We start from the raw sequence: 24,443 nt of genomic DNA, 5'->3' as shown, positions 1-24,443 counted from the left end.
TACATTGCATTTGACTTACTTGACCATTATGTATAATATACTGTATATATTATGGGATGAAGAGGCATTAGTACTGGCTATTTTTAGTTTGATATTCTGTTTTCAATTAATGTTGGTACATTATATTTAACTAGCGACCAGACCCGGCTTCAAATGGGAGCAATTTTTAATTTTTTAACCAAGGTCTTATAAGTTTTACTTTTCAGTTTTTCCTCCTGACATCAACACGAAAAGATTTAGTTTTGACTTGACATGCAAAAGGGCCACGTAAAGTTCTCCATGAGAAAAACAGTCTCCAGCCACGTTAAGTGTCTGTCCCTGTGCTTTATTTATTGTCATGCCAAAGCAGTCTGTTCCCGGGAATTGGACTCGTTTGTGATACATCTTTAACGGTTTAGGCAGCGGAAGCCAAGAAAATGTTCGGACATCCGTTTTTTCATTCGTTTCCTTTACTAAAATCGTCACTGCTCGTCTCTCTTTTGTCATACATCAACGTCTCATACACCTAAACCTTCCTCGACAAATGCTCTATAGAATAGTGATAACTGCATCATTATCTGTCCAGTAATTCTTGAGATGAGCCAAAACAAACAGACGCCTACCAAGACCTTTATTTTATACTATGATTGATTATATATTAAAATACAGGATATAGGGGCCTATTCATCATAACTTAAAATTCGATGGAGGTAATTAGGTTTAGAACTCGCATGGAGTTCTACCGAATTACCGGAGGAATTCATCATTCCTCCTCTCCATAACGATCTATTCCGAAAAGCTGTAATTTTTGCGATGACAGCTTTTCGGGAAATAGATACTTTTCCCTGCCTGCTCTAACTTACCACAGCTGTAATCAGTGCTGCGCATGCGCTGTTACATCCGTAGAGCTAGCGCATGCGCAGCACTGTCTACAGATGGGGTAATTTTGTGTGTGTGTCCCAATCCCCCATCCGCTGACCTCCCCCCCCCGTCCCCGCACTTACCTGCCCGCTGCAGCGGCTCCGGCTCCGGTGGCTGTTCTGGCATGTGTTTTTTTTTTCTAAACTTTATTGTGTTCTGCTGAGAGAGCACAGTGTCCGAGCAGACATCGGAGCCAGAGGAGGGACCAGAGCGCCGGAGGAAGACGCCGGGGGACCTGCACACGCTGACACAGGTAAGTGTCACCTGCTATTCACCACCTCACAGTGGTGGATAATAACTCCATAAAATTCCGAAAATACATAATTTTCTAAATTTGATGAATAGCATAATTTTCATATCCCCACCCATACAAATGTATGGGGAGTGTGGAAATTAACACAGGGCGACTTAACCAGGAGATATCAGTGATATCTCATGTGTTAAGTCTCTTCATGAATACTAAAATAACGTTAATTAAGGAAAATGTCCTTAAAAACGTTATTTTAGTGTTGATGAATAAGCCCCTAATTGATTAATTTTAGCTTTTATCTTTGCAGACATTTACATATGTATTACTTCCTTTCCAATATATATGAAATTGGCTGTATTGACTATTGTAATGTGTGGCACTGCTGGCATACACTGTGCCATATGTCTTCCTCAGAAGTCAGCACACATCCTACACTGTCTTATATTTTGTTAAATTTACCAGACAAAATGAATCATTCTGAAAGTAAAGGTGCCCACACACACACCGATGTCCTCACGATACGATTTTATGGCCAATTTCCTCATGAACTTTCACGGGAGCTCCCTTGCCGTCGTGATCACGATTTGGAGTTAAAAATGTCCAATCTGACTAAAGATCTATCTTGCAGCCAATGCATTGTATCCCAGATTGGCTAATCTGCCCTACAGCACGGCAGATCAGAAGATGCGATGTACGACGTGCGGGGACGCGCATCGGCATCGTGCTCGTGAGTATAAACTCACGATTTGTACTTTTTTTACCCGATTCGTCGAAATCGGCCAAATCGTGTAAAATGTCGCTATGTGTGTGGGCACCTTTACACTTACAGAAGAGACTGCTTATTAAGAAAACACCCTGGTAAAATATAATGCAAACCACATACAAGTTTTGTGTGTAAGATATGTCTCAAATCTTATTCCATGAAAACATATACATTTAAATACCAAATATTTTGGACATACATACATGTAAAATTGAATCAGTACATAGTTTACTATGAAGCTGGTCATTTTCTGATTTGGAGCCAAAATACCTCTTAAGCTGCATACACACATAAAGATTTTCTGTCCAACCATCCAACTAGTTGATTGGTTGGAATGAAAATCTGGTAACATATGGGAGTAACTGATGATCAGCAATTTGCTCCTAAATGCCAGAAAACAGAGGAAAATGGTCGTCAGACAAGTTTGTTAAATGTTTGATCTAAACAATTTGTTCAAACAACAGTTTTTGTCCATTTTCCGGCGTTTGGGAGCAAATTGCTGATTGTCATTTGCTTTCATACATTACCAGATTTTCATTCCAACCAAACAACTAGTAGGATGGTTGGACAGAAAATCTTTACGTGTGTATACACCTTAAGTGCTGAAAAATAATTCTATGATTGTCCTCAACTAATTATCTTCCATTAGATTTTTCCACATTTGCTGTTTTCTTACCTGCTGCCATCTGCTGCAATTTATGTCTTTTTACATAGACAAGAGAATTCCAGTTACTGTACAATAGTTGTCTTTAATAGGCAAATAAATACGATTTCATCTAGTTTAAAGTTATACCCCTTTTCCACCTAAATTCCGGGTCTGACCCGGAGTTGGAACAAAGTTCCTATCCGGATCAGACCCGGAATTTTGCCGGCGCTGACTCGGGATATTCCCGAGTCAGCGCCGCTCACACCGCAGTCGGGTCTGCATAGACCCGGCTTTTGCGGAGTGAAAGTGGACGCTTGGAGATGACGTCATCTCCAAGCGCCACTGAAGCCGGACCAATCGGCCGGCTAGCAGCGCACTCTAGGTCATCGTGACCCGGAGTGCGCTGTTCCCATAGCAGGGTTTCACGGGCTACGCCCGTGTTAAACCCTGCTAGTTACCTGGGTTGGATTGCCGGGTCACTCGACCCGGCGATCCAACCCTCTGCCCTTTTACACCAGGGAGCTGCCCGGGTTAACCCTTCAAAAACCCGGGTTTTAGCTCCGGTGTAAAAGGGGTATTACAGAGCACTGTGGCATCTTACAAGTCAACAAATAATATAATAATAAGAAGAAGAAGAAGGATATCTCGCATTTATACAGTAATTGAAAATGCATTCCAGAATCATGTATCAAAGGTTTTGGCGACATATTACTAAGTATACTAATACACAATTGCAGGTAGAAAGTGCCTGGAATTATTGAAACCCACCCTTTTTATGTACGTGGCACATATGTTATACAAATACAGACAGGGACCCATTCATCATTCCTTAAAGAAAGGTAAAATATAAATTTTCACCTCCTTTTGTGGGATTGAAGCAACAGGGCCATTTATTACATAGGTAACACAGAAGATATCACTGATGCTTACCTTGCAGGCCCGATGCTGTCCCCATATACTAGTATGAGGACGGTCCTTCATTCATCAAACTCATCAAAGTTTGACTACAATAAACTACACTGTGCCATCTTCAGACGGCGTTGACTGCTGAAGGCATGCTCCTTCCTATGGGAGAAATGTGGCTGCGTTCCAGGCTGGACCATATAGGCACTGAGCATTCGCCACCCAGCACTGACTAGGTGCATACATCAAACTCCATGATATTGTTTAAACATACATATTTGTCTTGTGTGGACATTGTAGGTTGCTTTAAATGTATGCAGACCGGCACTATGCTATTCTATAGCAGTCATGCTTGTTTCCATAAAGAAATGAGGTTTTTTATTACATATTTTTCCTTTTGCTTCTTGATGGTTTTTGGTACTTTTAGTGACCAGTACTTGTGTTCCAATGTTTAACACGGTGTTTTGGAGCCATTTTTTCCCAGGTGCCATGTATAAATGCAGGGGCCCGGTGAGGTTCTGTGGTGATAGGTGTCATTGGGGGGAATTACATTGTTTTATCACAGTGTTTTTTTCCCGTGCTAAACATGCGTTTAGGGGCTCTATTTACTACAATCCGCATGTGTAATGCAGATTATAGTGTGATATTACCAACTGAATTCGCATTGCGAATTCAGGTAATATCACAGGGATTTACTACAAATCCCTTGGAGGGACAGAGCTTGCGAGAAAGCTCTGGCCCTGCGAATCCCCTCCGCACTATAGTCACGATATTTTCACAAGAAAATACCGTGACTAGTGCCCGGCGCATGCGCCGACCGGCTGCCGCTGCTACCCCCCCGGCGCTAAGCCCCACACCGACACTAAGCCCCGCCCCCCATGATCGCCGACTCCTCGCAACTCCCCCTCCCTTAATAGCACTTACCTGCAGTCATTGGTGCTCCGGTGATGTCTTCCATTCCTCCGGTCAGCTGATATCCCATACTGCACTGGGACCCGATCACCTGATGACTGGGCCGCAGTGCAGCATGGGAGACCAGCTGACAGGATGGGAGTCATCACCGGAGCCCCTACCACCGGTTCCTGGAGTCAGGTAAGTGAATTTTTTTTTTCTTTTTAATTTTTTTTTGCAGTGTATCAGCGTGTGGTCTGTTTAGACCACACACCTGATCACTGGGACCGGCTCCGGGCTCTGGGCCTGAATCAGAGCCGCTCGTAAGCGGCCGCTCGTTTGCTCCGAGCGATGTTCGCACATCTGCGCATGCGTATGGGTTTTAGTACGCATGCGCGAACCAGTCAGTGCGGTCGAAAATCGTGTGCTCGCTAAATAGCGAATGCCTGCTAATTTGAGTGACAGGATGAGGCGTTTGTGGGTGGTAACATGGGAAGGTGCTTGAAAACGGGGAGTGGAGATCCGAACGCAGGCGTGCCAAACGGTCAAAACGGGCGTTTTAAGGGTGTGCATAATTAACAAAGCAGCGTCATCGACCACGTCAGTTGGGTGTCTTTTAGTCTGAACTGCTCGCATGATTGCGGTAGGAAAATGCTACCACAAGAATAGCGAGCAGTTCATACATCTTTCGATGTATTCGATTAATGTAATAAATAGGGGAGATGACGTATGATGCGAGCGGCCAGGGGGCGTTTTTTACAAAATAACGACCGCATGTTTTGTACGCTCGTTCAGACATAGAGGCGTCAACAGACCGCAAAGAGCGAGCGGTCAGTTTAAATAGCCAGCCCCTTTTTCTGAACGAGCGAGCGCAAATAGCGTCCGGCTCTGAATGAGGTCCTCTGCTCTGCCTTTTAGAGCAGAGCAGGAGTCCGGTAACCGGTGGAGACCCTGGACAACGCCACCTCCAGGTGACGTTATTATCACAGGGCTTTCCCCGGTATTTTTTTACAATTTATTTTTAGTAACTTTGGTCGGATCACATTTCCCATTACAATTATGGGAAATGCGATCTGCTTACTAAAAATAAGTGATACTTAGGGGTTGGAGTAGAATTTTACGAATTCTTCTCCAATTGCCCTATAGTAACTGTAAGTGAAACTAAAATAATGTGAAAATGGTGTGAAAACACCCTTTTTCACTTTATTTTAGTAAAAATAGTGTTAATAAATAGAGCCCTTGGTGTGATAAAATTTAGTCGCTGTTCAATTGAACATTTTTTGGTTGTGATAATTGTGATTTATCACGCCTAAATTTCAGCCTATCTGTAACATGGCCAGGGCTATTCAATTGTTCTAAATTAGGCGTGATAAAAAAATATTGGTCGACCTATTTTTCACTTTATCATCTGTCAGTTCTCACCACCCCTGTGAGTTTTGATTAAAAAGTATTTTAATATTAGAATTTTATTACAAATTAACTGGTATGCTATTTTTAAGGGTGAATATCATAGATTTAATCAAATATTTCAATAAAACGACTTTTTGTAGGGACAAAGTACAGGGAAAAAATAAGCTGAGTGGGGAGTGGGAAGGTGAGCCGGATTTAGCCGATGGATTGGGTATGAAATCCCGGCTGTCGGGATGCTGCTGGTCAGAATACCGACAGCAGCATCCCGACACCAATAAGGAATCAAGGTAGGTCTAACCCTAACCCATACCCTAATCCTCCCTCCCCGTTGCCTAACCCTAACCTCCCCATAACACCCCAATACCTTTGGGTTGATGTAGTGCCCCTGTTTACAGTACCCCTTATGCAGTTCCCCCTTATACAGTTACCCCAGTAGTGCCCCTTATGCAATGCCCCTTTATACAGTGCCCCCACTAGTGCCCCTATTGCAATGCAAACTTATACAGTGCTCCCAGTAGTGTCTCTTATACAGTACCCCCAGTAGTGGTCCCCCTTATAGTATTCCTCCAGTGCCCCTTATGCCATGCCACCTTATACAGTGCCCCTTATAGAGTGTCCTCAGTATTGTTCCCCCTATGCAGTGTTCTCTTATATAGTTCCCCCAGTAGTGCCTCTTATACAGTGCCCCAAGTAATGGTCCCCCCTATGCAATGCCCCTTATAGAGTGCCCCTTTCGGGGTCCTCCCTTTGCAGTGCACCCATTAGTGCCCCTTATAGATTGCCCCCAGTAGTGACTCTTATAGAGTGCCCTCAGTAGTCTTCCCCCTTTGCAGTGCCCCCTTATATATTTCTCCAGGTAGTGGTACCCCTATGCAGTGCCCCAGTATTGTTCCCCCTATGCAGTGCCCCCAGTAGTGGCCCTTATAGAGTGAACCCAGGTAGTGGTATTCACTATGCAGTGCCCCAGTAGTGGTTTCCCCTGTTCAGTGCCCAGCATGCCCCCAGTAGTGGACCCCCTATGCAATGCCCCTTATGGAGTGTCCCCATTAGAGGTCCTCCCTATGCAGTGCCCCTTATAGAGTGCCTCCATTAGTGGTCCCAGTAGTGTTCCCCCCTATGCCCCTATGTCAATTATAGTGCCCCCAGTTTAGGTCCTCCCTGTGCAGTGTCCCCATTAGTGCCCGAGTGCCCCCAGTAGTGTTTCCAACTATTCAGTGCCCCTTATAGTGCCCTCAGTTTAGGTCCTCTTTATGAAGTGCCCCCAATAGTGTCCCCCATATGTATAGTCCTTTAGAGTACCCCCATAAGTAGTCCCCCATGCCCGTTAGATATACACAAACAAATACAATACTTACCTTAATCCCCGCTCCTGTACCCGCCGGCCGCACCTTTGTCCTCCGTCTCTTCACCCACGGCGGGAGCTGGAAGGCTGTATCTGGAGTGAGCTCCTGCCCGTCTCCACCCGTGGGTGTTTGGCTGCTAAAACAAGTTTGTATTAGCAGCCAAGCACCTACGGGCAGAGCCGGGCTAGAGCTCACCCTTCTGGCTCCCGGCTTCCTCCGTGAGTGAAATACAATACTTACCTTGATCCCCGTTCCTGCACCCTCCGCCGCCATCCGCAACTCTGTTCTTCCACATCTCTTCACCCATGGCAGCAGTCAGAAGCTGGCTCGGGAGTGAGCTCCAGCCCGGCTCCGCCCGTGGGCGCTTGTGGGTGAAGAGACGGTGGAGGACAGAGGTGCGGATGGCGGCGGTGGGTGCAGGAGCAGGGATCAAGGTAAGTATTGTATTTGTTTGTATATTTGTACCAGGCATGGGGGAACACTTCTGGGGACACTCTAAGGAACAATACATATGGGGGGGACAGTACTGGGGGCACTAGTATGACCATTTCATAGTGAGGACCTAAACTGGGGGGCACCGGTGTTTTGGTTTGTAGTGCGCTCTGCACACTACAGGTTACCTTGCCTAACGTTGGGAAGCTGAGTCTGGCTGGACGCACATTTAACAAGGCGTGAAGAAAGGATCATTGCCGCCTACCTGTTTTACATGCCCACATGACACACAATTGAATTGCAACCTAACAAGCAGGATGGCTAGCCACGATGGCGGCGAACAAACAGGGCAGTGAAATAGCACGACCCCCAAAAAAGCAATTGAATTCCCCTCATTGATTCTATACTTGCTGATGCTGCCATGCTGTGAATATCCTGAGGAAGGTTTCTGTGCAAACCGAAAACGTTGATAAGGATGTTATCACTTAGGGCTCCATTTCTAAACAAATTTTACGGGTTTGGCAATCGCTCCGAATGATAAATGGTGCTGCAGCTATTTATGATTCCTGATAGTGCTCTGGTAATGCAGTGCTATTTCATTTTTCACATATACATTATAATTAGCAGCGTGCTGATATTTATCAATGAGCGGTATGTTTAACTTACAGCTCGTGTTATTTTCAACTCTCTAGGGTCCTTCATCTGTTAAACTGCATTTCCAATTGCTGTTGTCTCATCCGCCAGCTCCGACATCCGGGTCTATACCCATAATCCTCCCCCAGTGCACAACAGCAGCAAGTCCTCCATCCCCCCCAGTGAATAGAAGCGCCCCCCTTTTCTCCCTCCCACAGCAGCCGGAGCCCCCCCCCTTCCACCCTCCCGCAGCGGCCTAGCACATGGCTGGCTCCATCCCTGCGAGACAGCGGCAGTAGCATCTCTCCCCAGGAATGCTACAGACCCTCCAACATGACCCGTTCCATTAGGTACAAAATACTCTGCTCCTGGACTTCCCACCTAATTCATGATTGCAGACACCTGTGCTGAAACACCTGTCTCATCAATTACCTAATTCACCACAGGTGGCTGTAATCGTACATTAGGTGGGAAGTCCAGGAGCTGAGTATTTTGTACCTAATGGAACTATACATGTTGGAGGGTAGGATGCTAACACACTGTGCATGTGCCCTTTGCAGAAAAAAAAACAACTTCATTTGTCAGTGCTGTTTAGAGAGCAAAACAGCGCTGACAGGGTTTTCAACACTACCGCTTGCTGACGAGCAGGTGGGTGTTAAATACCAGCATAAAAATTAAAAACACCACTGCGAGCGCAAATGCAAGATATCGCCAAGTACAAACTTGTTGATAAATGGAGCCCTAAAGTCTGGAGAGTGCCCTTCACACTGCAACTGTAAAGTAACTACTTTATGTATGGACTGTCTCAGCACTGAACATTAAGGAGCATCCCAGCCACTACTACTGATGTGCATGAAAGTGCAGAACTTTATATATACAGGTTGAGTCTCACATATCCAAATATTCAGAAATATGGCAAATATTTTATCATGACTGAGATAGTGAAACCATTGATTTCTGATGGTTTAATTTACACAAACTTTATTTAGGTACAAAATTATGAAAAATATTGCATAAAATGACTTTCAGGCTGTGTGTATATGAAACAAAAATGAATTTCATGTGTGTACGCAAAATTTGTTTGATGCACAAAATTATTAAAATTATATAAAATGACCTGCAGGCCGTGTGTATAAGGTGTATATAACACATAAATGCATTCTGTTCTATGTGGTTGTCCAACCACTAAGTTCCTTTTTTCATTACCAGCTTGTCTCTCTTTGCACGCTACAGCTCCACCTGGTAGTAGCCCTCGGTATAACATTGTCCATAGGTTTCCATTGAATTAAGAGGTATCACACAGATACATAACAGAGGGCAGATGGGTCATATTGTTGAATATTCCTCCGAATACACAATCTACATCCAAGCACAAATCAGACATAGCACAATAAACAAATACACACTCCAGACCACACGTAACTAACCTTCCTCTCCCACTGACGACCAAAATCCTTTATTCCTGTTTATATTCATCCTATAAGAACCTGCTGCAAAGCATCTGGTTTGCTCTCTGCAAATAAGCAGATACTGTAAGTTAATTACCTGAATCATCCCCTGTGACTAGAATGGCTACTTGTGACTCTGGGGCCTATTCATTAACACATAAAATTCGATGGAGGTAATTAGGTTTAGAACTCGCATGCAGTTCTACCTAATTACAGGGGGAATTCATCATTCCTCCTCTCCATAACTATTCCGAAAAGCTGTCATTTTTGCGATGACAGCTTTTCGGGAATAAGTTAGTTTTCCCTCACTACACTGCATTACCGCAGCTGGAATCCGTGCTGCGTATGCGCTGTTACATTTGTAAACCCAGCGCATGCGCAGCACTACTTAGAGCTGCGGTAATTTTGTGTACCCCCTCCACCCTCTGCTCACCACCCCCCCGTCCTGCACTTACCTGTCCGCGCAGCTGCCTCCGGCTCCGTCCTGCTGGTCTGTCATGTGGTCTCCCAGCAGACCACAGTTCAGATTAGAAAAAATAATATATTTTTTTTCTAATCTTTATTGTGTTCTGCTGGGAGACCACATGACAGACCAGCCTCCAGAGCCAGAGGACGCACCAGAGCGCCGGAGGAAGACGCCGGGGGACCTGTCCAGCTGTAAGCAGGTAAGTTTCACCTGCTGTTCGCCACCTCACAGTGGTGGATGGTACCTCCATCAAATTCCGAAAATACATCATTTTCGGAATTTGATGAATACCATCATTTCCACATCCCCATACTAATGTATGGGGAGTGTGGAAATTAACGCAGGGAAACTTAACCAGGAGACATCAGTGATATCACCTGCGTTAAGATACTTCATGAATACTAAAATAAAGTTAATTAAGGAAAATGTCCTTAAAAACGTTAATTTAGTGTTGATGAATAGGCCCCTTAGATTTCAATAAACATACATTCCACTATCAGAAATCAGAGTCCGTATATTTCGCAGAATTCAAATATTTGAATAGGATCATATAAAAACAAAGGGCCTGATTCAGCAACATACGCAATTGCAATTATGTACGTACATCGTCAATTGTTCACAACTGCACATATGTACAAGCCGCACTGCGCCTGGGCTGCGATCACACTGTGATTATACACGCAGATAGGAATCCATCGCAGAGTGGGGAGTGGCCGTAGAAACGCAGGAGTGTCTCTCCGTTATAACGCCGTTTCATGGGCATGCATAAAATAGCCACTGTGATTGCATCCGCAGCTTGAGTACTTACTGCGAGCGACAAGACTAGCAGTTTTTGCGGCTGCTCAGACCTGCTGTAATTGTGCGTGACGGGCCGATGTCCGTCGATGGTACTGATGTATATGCAGGAGTGCGAGGTATTACGGATGTGAGAAAGCAGCACTGGGCGTCTCTATGCCGGATGAACTATGGCAGGCATTAGAATACATTCACAGCTGCGTTCCGTACTAATTTGCAGATGCGTACGCAATAGCGATCCTTACTGAGGGCCTGATTCAGCACTGATCGCAATTGCGATCGCAACTGCGTAATCGCACGCAATGAAGCTGCAAAAATATGCTAATGCCTGCCACCTCTCAGCCAGCATAGAGACGCCAACTACTGCTTTCTCACATCCATAATACCTCTCAGTCCTGCGTATACAACGGTAACATCGGAGAACATCGGCCCGTCACTCACAATTAGAGCAGTTCTGACCTGTCACAGAAATTGCAAATTTCATCGCATGCAAAAGGCTCTCAAGCTGCGTATGCAAATGCAGTGGATAATTTCTGCACAGCCAGGAAACAGTGTTCAAACGGACAGGAATGCCTGCGTTTCTGCAACCGCTCCCGTCACCAGCCCCAAACGCTAACACCCTGACACTCACTCTGTGATGGGTTCCTGTCTGCGTGCGTAATCGCAGTGCGATTGCCGTGCACACGCAGTTCATATGCATGTGCAATGGCTAACAATCGCTGGTTCTCCGTATGTAGTTGCAATTGTGATCCGTGCTGAATCAGACCCAATGATTCAAAAGATTTCTAAGTTCACACAAAGTTAAAAATGATCTATGTGGCCATGGTCAATATATACAGGTGTGTCCTTTTATACTGTGGCTTCAGTCGCGATAATAGGTAACGGGTGATTTGGCTGCGCCGGGAATCTTTTCGCTGAATTGTGCATTTTATTTGCAGAAATAAAACAAGTGAAAGTGAGAAAGCTGCATTGATAGCATATACAGACCACTGGGGCTGGCAACATTGTACAGTTATGTGCTACTGAATCTGTGTAAAAAGGGCTCCGATGCAGCAGCCACAGCTTCTCCTCACACCAAGTTCCGCTTCATCTGCAACTTTGTATGTGTGGAAAACCAATTCCTATGCAGTTAAAGTTGCAGCCCAGCATCTCTAATACACTGTGGCATTTTGCTGCGTCCGTCATGCGACTAAGGGCCTGATTCAGAATGGTACGCAAACCCGATGGTTTGCATTCAACTCCTGTTACTTTACTGCGTATGTACCAACCGGTGTCTGTGACAACGGTCACAGTGCCACTGTTGAGGGTAGGGAAGGGATGGTGATGGACAGTTTCCCAGAAACTTTTTTTCCTAGAAACATTTTCTGTGCATGCTGAAGCCAGTGACAGCGTCTTATTACGCAACTTCACTGGCCCCGACAGTGGGAATATCATGTCCATCCTGAGTAACCAAAGGGTTACTCAGATGGCCGATGTTCATGAAGTTAATCCGATGCTGCATCCTTGGACACAGCAGCCGAACAGAGAAGACGTCTATTTACACAAGGCGCCTCCTGCGGCATTAGCATAACCGTTACAGCTGCTACTGCTAAGCGTACAGCTCTGATCGGGCCCTAAGATGCAAAATTGAAAGAAAAGTCTGGAGTGCTACTCGTCTTGGAGCCTTAGTCGCGCCGTATGGTGTAAAGACGATCAGTGTATGAGGACACGTCTGCAGTTAGATGACAGAAGTAATCCTTACCTCATGTTTTAGGTTAAACTCTGTTGCCTTTCGGCACTCCTGGCACCTCTATCCTCTGCCCCTCGCTATTAGCCCATCTCTATACACTGGCAGTGCATAGTACATGTTTAGCTTTGTGTGAAGACACCCTCAAATCTGTCAGTCATAATCATATTGTAATACTATTTTGTACAGATACCTAATTTCCTTTTACCTTTTATGATTATAAAAAAATAATATAATAATCAAAGTGTGGCTAACAGTAAAGCCCCATCTCCCCCTCACACGCACACTTTAAACTAACCTTTATAAACCTAGCCTGCCTTCCTACACTAAAACTCACCAGTGGGGGGATCCCACTCTTTGCTGCTCAGTAGAGTCCTGGTAATTGTGAGGGAATACATACGGATTACCGCCGGCGGTTCAAATCCCGACAGCAGCAGACCGACATGGCTGAAAATCCCGATCGTCCGCAGGTAAGTATGAACTAACCTAACCTAACCCCCCTAATCCTAACCCTCCTTAGGGGTGCCTAACAAAAACCCCCAGTGCCTAACCCTAATCCCCCCTCTAAGTGCCTAAATCTAACCCCCCCTTCCCCGCTGCCTAAACCTAAGTCCCCTGGGGGTGTGCCTAACCCTAACCCTCCCCTTAGCCTAATCCTAACCTCCCGGGGGGGGTGCCTAACCCTAAGTCCCCCCCGGGAGCCCTAAACCTAACCCTCCACCCCCCGCGGCTGTCCGCAGCGGCGCCCGGCATCACTTCAATCGGGATGCTGGGCGCCGGTCTCCCAGCGTCTGTAAAATGACAGGCGTCTAGAATTAGATGCCTGTCATTTAACCCTCGCCGGGATAAAGGAGTAGGGAAGCCTTCTGTCGGGCTTACGTCAGCCAGCTTCCCGATTGCATACCAATTGTGAGGACACTTGTTGGTCCACTATAAAATAGATTTTTCTGCACTGAAGAATTTAATGTGATACATGTACATTGGCTTTATGAAATGGCTCCTGACAGGAAGGTCACAAGGTCATCCAATCAAGTGGCACCTGTCATTCCAGGCCAGAGTATCTCTCCCCCATGCAATCTGACATACTGTAAATACCGCAGCTGACCAGTAAAAGGTAAAGGTACGTACACATGGTACCATATCTATGAATGATAACGATATCGTTCATATAGTTCATTTTTATGCAGTGAACGACCAACGATGCACGTTCCTGCATGAATGAGAACGATATCTATGATCGTCCATACATGCAGGCCAACTTACATGATATTGTCAACTTTGGCTGTTCAGAGATGTGGCAGGATGACTTCACTGAGAGATTTCTTTGAAAGATGTCTTTTAAGTCATTGGTGGTACAGATCGTACCGGGTGTATGCAGCTTAACCCTGCTAAGTAGTGCAAATGCTGAGTGACCCCCACCAAAAACTAGGTTAGAAGGCTGGGTGGGTTCATAAAAAAAAAATAACAGTTTAAAAAGAAAACCCTTAGGAAATAAATTACACATTTTTAATATATTAACACGTACCCCGCCAATTCTTTAGGGCAGTGTCAACTGTACCTTTTGTTTGATGATGACATTGTATGTTATTTGTATACTTGATACTCTCAGATTAGAAATTACTCCAGGGCTGAAAAAGAATGTACAGATGAAGGAAGCATGTGATGGTTTTTAAAACTGAACAAACATTAGGGACTATCGCTGGGATATCCTGATCTTCTGTTTCAAAAATATGGAAGTTCTAAAGACTAGTGCAGAGTTGAACATACACGCGTTTGTGAAGAGTATTTTGGGTGAATTTGCACCTGCAAGCTACAGAAGTGGGTGCACACCAAATTTCAGCAAACCACACCCCAATTCATACAAATTATGCTGGATCCATCCAATCATACCCACTTTCTGGACAACCACATCCTCTTCTGGGGAGTCCCTACCCACTTCTCCATAAATATCCTGATTAAATCAGGTTAGCTGGGATGTATGTATATGTATTAAGTTACATTTTTCCTATTATATTAGTAGTAATAATAATTACATGTTTATGTCAACAGCCTGCCAACAGGAGAGTGAGTGAAGATGAAACTACCACAGTAGGAGTGAGACCACGGGAGACTTGTCTGAGTCTACCTACCACTCCAGATAAGCAAGTGGCCTGGATTAAAGCATTCCCCTTTCCTATACCTGAAGAGAGACGGTGGCATCAGTCTAACTCCATACAGACCAACATTGTTCCCATAAATGTATCTGGTACGTTTAAGGATTTTAGTTGTTCCATTAAGAAATATTCTTTGATGATATGCATGTTTATTTGGTATAGGATGCTAGCCTATAAATGTACAAAACTGTTGCAGCTTTAAATGCATAGGGGTCTATTTACTAAGCAGTGTTAGGAGACAGAGTGAAAAGTGATAAGAAAGTGATAAGGTGCCAGCCAATCAGCTCCCAACTGTCATTTTTCACACACAGCCTGTGAGATGACAGTTGGGAGCTGATTGTCTGGCACCTTATCACTTACTTATCACTTTTCACTCTGTCTCCTAACACTGCTCAGTAAAAAGACCCCCTAATCAGGGGTTATCACAGTGAATATATATTTCCTGCTTTGTTACTGTGGGACAGGGTTTTCTGATTGCTGCTGTTTGCTCTTATATTTTTAAAGTATAATTTTACCCCAAACTAAAATTTGAAACTCGGGGCCTGATTCAGAGCCGGACACTATTTGCGGACGGTCGTTCTAAAAAAGGGGCCAGATATTTAAATTGAGCGCTCGCTCTTTGCGGTGTGTTGACGCCTCTATGTCTGAGCGAGCGTTCGAAAAATGCGCTTGCTATTTTGTAAAGACGCCCCTTTGCCGTTCGCATCACACGTCATCTCCGGTATTTCTTAGATTAATCGGGAACATTGAAAGGCATCTGAACTGCTCGCAGTGGTTGTGGGATTTTCTTACCGCTATCACTGCGAGCAGTTCAGGCTAAAAGACAACCAAGTGACGTGGTCGATGACGCTCCTTTACTAATTATGCACTCCCATTAAACGCCCTTTTGACCGTTAGGCACGCCTGCGTTCGGATCTCCACTCCCCCGTTTTCAAGCACCTTCCCCTGTTACCACCCACAAACGGTACATTCTGTCAATCAAATTAGCTGCCCCTCGCTGTTTTACGAGCGCACGTTTTCCGACCGCAATGACTGGTTTGCGCATGCGCATTACGACCCATACGCATGCGCAGTTGTGCGAACATCGCTCAGAGCGAACGAGCGGCCGCTTACGGGCGGCTCTGAATCAGGCCCTCAGGCCCTGATTCAGAGCCGGACACTCTGACAGAGCGCTCGCTCTGAATCAGGGACGGGCTATTTTTTTTTTGAACGGCCTCCTGCCCGCTCGCATAGCTGTGGGTGACCACCCACAGCTATAGCGAGCGGGCAGGAAGATGGTCGCGATGGTCAAGACCATCGCGACCATCAGGCTTGCGACGAGACCCTAGAGTGCTTTTGGCTCAAACAGAGCCGAAAGCACTCCCACTGACATCACTTGGGAACGCCTCCATCTGGGCAGCCATGCCCCCGGCACGCCCACCAAAGGGGGCGTGCTGTCACTCAACATCGACAGCACGCCCCCTTTGGTACGAGGTCCGGAGCGACGGTTTGCCCGTCGCTATCCGGGTCTCGCGCATGCGCATGGCGGAGCAGGCTCCGTTGTGCGCATGCGCACTGGGCCACCATCGACCCGCTTGCGATCGCTCAGCGCTCGCGAGCGGGTCTGAATCAGGCCCTCAGTCCCAGTAGGTTACTTACCTAGAGGCCATCATTTACGCAGTCTGGCGGCCCACTGACATCTTGTGTTGCCCCACTGCTCAGATCATTGCTGATAGCAGCATGTTGTGGGATGAAATAGTTCCAGCAAATGCATGCTGGGACCTTCCAGCCCTGTCCCTTCAGGTACTCAGGAATGGGCAATTTTATATTACTCTGGTTTATATATTTGACTTTTTATTGATAAGTTGGCAACTGGAGGAGGTCAGTAAATTATTTGCAAATATTGGGTGCACAGTACATAAAAGCAAAATATAGAACAACCACATACAAAATGCAGAACATACAAAATGCAGAACATTTAAGATGTATAAATGCAGTTTTACCCCAAAATGAAGCTAAATACTTAAGAACTAATAGGCAATCAATAGAACAAACATGCAAAGGCAGAATATAGGTTTATATGGTGGAATTGTAGTAAACAAGAGGGGAGAGGCCTTTCTCATGAGAGTTTGCAATCTAATGTGGAGAGCAAACCTGAGACAACTGGAGGTGACACGGAGTGAGATTGTAGGCAGAGGCATCCATGCTAGGGGCTCAATAGCTGTGGCAAACAGGAGGGGGATAGTGGGCAGCCCTGTCTGGTGGGAGGATAGGTATCCGTTACAGAAGACTTGTGAGGATGAGTTGGAATAGAGAGTTTGTAACAAATTTATAAGTGACTGGGGAAACCAAATTAATCTAGGGTCTTGAACAAATGTGGCTTATAATAAGGTCAAAGGCCTTTTCTACATCTAGTGATAGAATGAGACTCTGCTCCATTTTTATTTTTTAGTCATAACTTTGACCTAAAAAATAATAATTGTATATGTAATGAAGAGACTTGGCATAGTATGTGAATTCCTTTGTCTTTCCTGTTATTCTGTCACAAGAAAACATAAAATAGTTACTATTAGGAAACTTGCACTGTTTCCTGAAACACAATCCAGACAAAATGAAAAAATACCTTCCTGTGTTTGAAATAGCATCAGTGGAGGTAATTGTTTGCTGGAATCATGGTATTTTACTACTCAAGTCACTGTGTATCTGTGCGGGCAAAGGGATGAAAAGTATCCTTGCCTGTCTCTCCTATTCCATTACACAATTAGCTGATTTCAAATGCAGATAAGAATAATATCTAATTATTTCAGCCTCTCTGCTAGTTTCAGTTCACAGTGGGCTAAATGTGAGAATGACTTAATATTATATTTAGTGTTAAGTTCGGTACTGACAGGGACGCAGCCTCTCCTGGGCCTAGACCTGCTTTTTGAGAATGTGTGGGAGCCAGAACATGTACAGTGAGGCCTAAAGCAGGGGCATACTTGCCGACATTCAGCTCCCTCCTTCCGGGAGGAAGCTGAATGCCTGTATGCAGCGGGGGGCGTGGCCGGACAATGACACTGTATTGGGGGTGGGACCAGGGACGGGGACGTGTGATTATGTCATCGTGGCCCCGCCCCCTCTTCACAATGCTGCTACGGAGGTTTCTATCATTAGTCCCAGCCGCCAGGAGGCTTGCCTGTCTTTCTGGGGGGCCGGGAGTGGCACCCGATATTCGGGAGGCTCCCGGCCAAATCAGGAGGGTAGGCAAGCCTGAGCAGGGGATGGTGAAGATGGGGGCCTCTGGAGTGCTAGGCCGCAATTGTTGGGCCTTCATCCCCATTTGCTATTGACCTGGTCATGTTCCACCCCTATCCTTAAGCCTAGCAATTATTTTTCCGATACTTCCAATCCACTATTAAAGATAGTCATTTTTAGGAATTATCTATTATGTGATACAGGTTGAGTCTCTCATATCCAAATATTCCGAAATACGGAATATTCCGAAATACGGATTTTTTTTTTAGCATGACTGAGATAGTAAAACCTTTGTTTTTTTGATGGGTCAATGTACAAAAACTTTGTTTAAAGCACAAAATGATTACAAATATTGTATAAATCACCTTCAGACTGTGTGTATGAAGCCGAGTATCCACTAAAAGATCTGAAAACGACTGCACGATTACGACATTGTAATCGGTGATTCGTTTGTCAGTTGTGTGAGGAGCCTGCACTGAACGAGCAGTCATTCAGTGCAGGGTCATCAATCATCTGGAAACATGCTGAAACAGACGATATCGTCGGGTTGACCAGCGTGTTGGAAAGATGATAGATGTCTAAACGACCAGTGGGCACGCGCATCACTTGTCGTTGTAGACACTTTTGCAAACGATTTGCAAACGATCAAACGATCGTTATCACTCAATCGTTTATAAATATCGCTAAGTAGATACCCCCTTTATGGTGTATATGAAACATAAATACATTTCATGTATGTACACACGCTTTGTTTGAGTCACAAAATTATTGAAAATATTGTATAAAATTATCTGCAGGCTGTGTGTATAAGGTTTATATAAAACATAAATGCATTCTGTGTATAGATTTGGGTCCCATTCCCAAGATATCTCATTATGATATGCAATTATTCCAAAATACCCCTGGTCCCAAGCATTTTGGATATGGGAGACTCAACCTGTAATACCATTATCTTACTCAGCAATATATTCAGAACAAATATATTTGCTATCACTAGAGATTGTAAGCTTGCAAGCAAGGCCTCAAACCACTTTGTAGGTGTGTTATTACCCAGTCTTGTTATATTACTGTTTTGTTTCCAATTGTAAAGAGCAACCTAACATGCTGGCATTACACAAGTAAATGTTAATAAATAAATAAATATCAGAATGTGTTGTCTTTCAAAATAATATCCCTCTGTGTGGAATCCAGGTATCGATGTCTATTTTACTGAGTCCTTTGAAAAGTTATTTTTAACAAACTCCCATATGTACAATGACAACCACTCACTGCAAGCCTTGGAGTGACCCATGGCAATCCTTTGTTCTTACAGATATCAGTAGTATCTTATTCTGCTGAGTTGCATTCTCCCCTGACACTTGGTTGAATCACTGAAATACAGCTGACAAAGTGGAAATTACGTTTCTTTTCAGACTTCAATCCTGTGAAATTATGAAATGTACAAATAATAGTGATAAAATGATATACTATTTTTATGAGATTTCATTTATTGGCATACATTAGTATGTATGCATCCCTGAAAAAATGGTATTAAAATATCAAAATCTCAACAAGGTAACTATAATATCAAGCAGTAATATAAGAACAGATTGTACTTACCAGATTACAGTGATACCTATGAGTACTAACGAATATTGAGAATAGTCCTCTCTCTGGACTGATGATGTCCCAGCCAATGTCACCTTCATCCTTATTCCAGCACTGAAATGTGATGCTCTACAAATTTAAGATCCATATTGTTGGAACCAAAGAACTATTACCATCATTTTTTTTATTAAGAATAATACAATGAATGTGGTCACTGTTAGCAGTATCAGCAATAGTAGGTTATTACTTTACATTTATTAGAGGAGAAGCCAAAGATTGAAAAACTGTGTTGCTACTTAATAGAAATACAATTTGATGATAAGTAAATACTTCTGTAATATGAGGCATGTGAAAGAAAAATATATTTTTGTCATTGTTGAATTTTTAGATAAGAAAGAAGAGCATATTACTATTAGTATATATTATTATTGTTTGCATTCTGTCATTGAAGATTTGAGACTGATGAATTGTATTTCCCCTGCAGGTGAACTTTTTGACAAACACGCCAGCTCCCACCACTCCTTGTTCAACACAGAGACTGCAGTAAACCCCAAAACCACTCTCAGACGTAGAAGAACAATAATTGGTTTCTCCCATCACCAAAATCAAGATCAAGAAGAGCGGCGGACATCTGCAGCTTCTGAGTCTACCCCTAAAAAGACCACAGCAGGTTTACATCTACAAATCCCAGTGTCGTTCATTATCTATTAAGCAATAGTATATAATTTTCTATAAAACTGAATTAGGTATTGCTCCCATGCTTATCCAATAATCTATACCTCTTATAATAACTATTTTTGTTGTTGCTGTTTTAAATGCGAATTACTCTGGCTGCATACTTATTTTTACATGATCTAACATTACCTGATACAATTATAAACTGACCAGTGTTAATAGGCAACAAGTAAGGCTAGTCAAACTCTTGGCTACATAGACAGAGGAATAATCAATAGATGGAGAGCTGCCTTAATTACTCTACCTTGTATTGGTTATTCTGTTTCGTTGTGCTGACCTCACCAATAGAAGTGACATAAAACTTGCACATGATATTAAGGGGTCTAGTAAACAGAAATAAAGACCCAACCAACCAGCTCTTGTCATTTTTCAAACACAGCCTGTGACATGGCAGTTAGGAGCTGATTGGTTGGGACTTTATCTCCATTCACTTTGTCTCCATCCAAGGCTTAGTAAATAGACCCCTATGTACTAAGCTTACCATGAATGATTTGGGGACATTGATGTACAGCTTAGTGAAAAAAAAGAGAAAGTGGTTGGGATTTACTTGAAACATAAAAACTGTACATTGCAGCGACAGGGGGGGTCTAAGGGTACACCTGTACCGGGCCCCAAGGTCTAGAGGGGCCCCGAGATCCACTGAGCACAAAATGGGGCAGCGGCCTCACTTCTCCGGTGGTTACAGAGCAGCCACCGCCAGGACCCATACCGAGCGCTGTACATCACACTTGTAGTCTGGCCCGGGTATCGATGGGAGCTTAGACGCGACCCGGGTTGGGCGTGACCTTGCAGTTGGTGATGCGGCGGCTTGACGTCATAGGTCACGTCGCCGGCACCGCACATCATCTGGAACAGTTGCGGGTTCCGCGATTGTCTTCAAAGGAGCATGTGTGCTTGTTGTACACAGATGCTGAGATGGCAGGCTGCGTTAGGGGCTCGGAGCTGGAGGCTGCGGAAGGTGATATGAGCTGATTATGGTGAAAGGGGCTGACTGAGGATGATGATAAAGGCTGATTGAGGATGGTGATGGGGGCTGGAAGCTGCGGAATGTGATAGGAGCTAAGGATGGTGAAGGGGGCTGATGATGGTGAAGGTGGCTGACTGAGGATGGTGATAAAGGCTGACTGAGGTTGATGATGGGGACTGGAGGCTGCGGAATGTGATAGGAGCTAAGGATGGTGATGGGGGCTGACTGAGGATGGTGAAGGGGGCTGATGATGGTGAAGGGCTGATGATAGTGATGGGGGGTGAAGGGGGCTGACTGAGGATGGTGATAAAGGCTGACTGAGGATTGTGATGGGGGCTGGAGGCTGCGGAATGTGATAGGAGCTAAGGATGGTGAAGGGGGCTGATGATGGTGAAGGGGGGTGATGGGGGCTGACTGAAGATGGTGAAGGGGGCTGGAGGCTGCGGAATGTAATAGGGGCTAAGGATGGTGAAGGAGCCTGATGAAGGTGATGAGGGCTGACTGAGTATAGTGATGGGGCTGGAGGCTGCGGATTGTGATAGGAGCAAAGGATGGTGAAGGGGGGCTGGTGAAGGTGATGGTGGCTGATGATGGTGGAGGGGGCTGATGATGGTGAAGGGGGTTGATGAAGGTGATGGGGGCTGACTGAGTATGGTGATGGGGGCTGAGCATGATAATATAGGCTGAATAACGTGAGGATGGTAATGACAAAGGTGATGGGACTGAGGGCTGAGGATGGCTGGCTGCAGACACCATCCCTCCTACCCCTGGCATCCACAGCACTGTCAACAAGAAGACCTTGGTAGAGACGGCAGACAAGAACTACAGCCTGCATCATCAGTGACAGAGAGACCGTGTGGTAAGTCAAAAGGTGCCTTCACACTTAGCTATATTTTACATGATTTGCCTGATTCCGACACATCGTGACGACAAATCGTGTCCAAATATGCCCAAATCATGAGTGTCCACTCACGATCACGATGCCGATACGCGTCCCGCAGGTCGTACATCGCATCTTCAGATCTGCCGTGCTGTAGTGCAGATCTGACAATCTCAGTCACGATGCACTGGAATAGTTAGGAGGCACGATAGGTCGTTCGTCACATTGGACAGTTTTTAACACCAAATCGTGCCCACGACTGCCGGTGAGAGTTCAAGGGGAATTCGGACACAATGTCAGATCGTGAGCACATCGCCAAGTGTGTAGGCACCTATAGTGTATTTTTACTTTATTTAAAGTCTGGCATATCTTTCAATTAACATTATCATTCTTCACATAGCAGACAAGCAGGGGAGGGATTTGTGGGTGCGGGCTCGAAGTTGGTGGGGTTGGGAGTGGTGATGAGGTGGGGCCCACAGGGAGATCAGTGTATGGGGCCCCAAGATTTGTATTGCCGGCCCTGATTGCAGGTCTTCACAATGGTCAGGTGGGAAGTACTTTCTACAAAAAGTTAAACAGTATCAAATGTATGCGGGTAGCTCTCATGCTCTGCTCCTCCTTATGTGATATCATGAACCTATGTAATGCCTTAGTACACACATAAGCATGTGCAGCACATTTTATTTGGGTGTGCACTACTAGGGGGGGGGGGGGCATGTCTAGCACTGACTTTTGAGTTTGTCTAGCACCACCCAGGTGGCATGTCTTGCACTATTTTACAATTATTAAGCAAAATGACTGACAGGTGGCTCATGGCATATTCTAATTTCTTGCTAGTTCATAGTAATACATGTAGATATGACCTCAGAGTAATACAACATCTGAAAAACCAGGTACATACAAAATGTTATCATGCTAATAACTAGTCTATACTAGAAAACTTTAATGATTGTGACTCTCAAAACAACAGATACATACCAGAAAAATTTATATTTATACTAAAATTAGTTAGCAGCCCGTCAAAATTACAGGACATTGTCGCACCCACAAAAAGTCCTGTTTGAGTCCTGAAAGTGGTCACTTTTCGGTCATTTGTGTCCAGCAGGTCGGAGGACGACAAGTAGAAATGTCAGCAGCGGCGGCTGTGTGCGCCCGAATGGAGCAACAATTAATTTGCACTGTCCCCTGTATAGTGCTGCTCCCTGTATGGTGCTGTCCCCTGTATTGTGCTGTCCACCTAACAGACCTGTCCTCTGTATAGTGTTGTCCCTTATATAGTGTTGCCTCCCTGTAAAGTGTTGCCTCCTTGTATAGTGAGGTTCTGTCCCCTGTATGGTGCTGTCCACCTAATAGACCTGTCATCTGTATAGTGTTGTCCCTTGTATAGTGTTGCCTCCTTGTATAGTGCTGTCCCCTGTATTGTGCTGTCCACCTAATAGACTTGTCATCTGTATAGTGTTGTCCCTTGTATAGTGTTGCCTCCCTGTATAGTGCTGTCCCCTGTATTGTGCTGTCCACCTAATAGACCTGTCATCTGTATAGTGTTGTCCCTTGTATAGTGTTGCCTCCCTGTATAGTGCTGTCCTCTGTATTGTGCTGTCCACCTAATAGACCTGGAGCAACAATTGCTTGAATTTCCCCCATAGAGGTGAGGAGCAGCGTTACACTGAACATTGTTGCGGTAACGAAAAGTACAGTTTTTGCGTTCAAACTGGTCACTTTTCAGTCACTTCTGCTCGCCAAAATAGCCAAATATATTAACATACTATCAGCATATAATATATCATATTGATGATAGACAGTATACGTTTAATACATACATACACACTCACTCACTCACTCACATATACTCACCTACATTACCTGGACCGGTCCTCTTCTCCCTGTAGGCATCCTTGGTCTTCATAACATATAGAAACGACCCACGAACATGGTACCAAGCACCATGGTTGATACCTCCAGAATGGAGAGCTCAGACACATCTTTTCTATTTGTATAGCCGTGTCTGAGCGTTCAATGGCTGAGAGAGGTCAGCCCCCGCCTCTCTCAGCCAATGAACGGCTCCCATCATTGAAGTAAATGGTGAGAGCCGCAGGGTTACTAAAGTTGATTCTGCGGTTCTCACCATTGACTTCAATGGTGACCTGACCATCTGCCAGTAAAATAACATCTCTACCATGCCACATTGTCCTGTTCATGTCTGGTAACAGCAGGAATGACAGGGAGGGGAGTTAAAATCCAAACTGGTATCAGCAACCACAGTTCAAATTATTTTACATTAGTATGTATTTGCTGCCAAGAA

At 44.7% G+C, this 24,443-nt stretch overlaps 1 protein-coding gene across 1 annotated transcript in view; it reads left to right on the top strand.

The window, feature by feature from the left end:
• Positions 1-24,443, top strand: part of NHSL2 (NHS like 2) — a 189,950-nt gene that overhangs the window by 148,743 nt on the left and 16,764 nt on the right. Inside the window, exons 4-5 of the mRNA XM_088444265.1 lie at positions 14,656-14,851; positions 20,044-20,229. Of these exons, the coding sequence (XP_088300391.1) occupies positions 14,656-14,851; positions 20,044-20,229 (382 nt within the window). The remainder of the gene's footprint in view (positions 1-14,655; positions 14,852-20,043; positions 20,230-24,443) is intronic.

The sequence above is a fragment of the Taudactylus pleione genome, unplaced genomic scaffold (genome assembly GCF_031769625.1).
Source record: "Taudactylus pleione unplaced genomic scaffold, aTauple2 ptg000352l, whole genome shotgun sequence".
Classification (NCBI taxonomy): Eukaryota; Metazoa; Chordata; class Amphibia; order Anura; family Myobatrachidae; genus Taudactylus; species Taudactylus pleione.
This window is presented reverse-complemented; position numbering and strand designations above follow the sequence as displayed.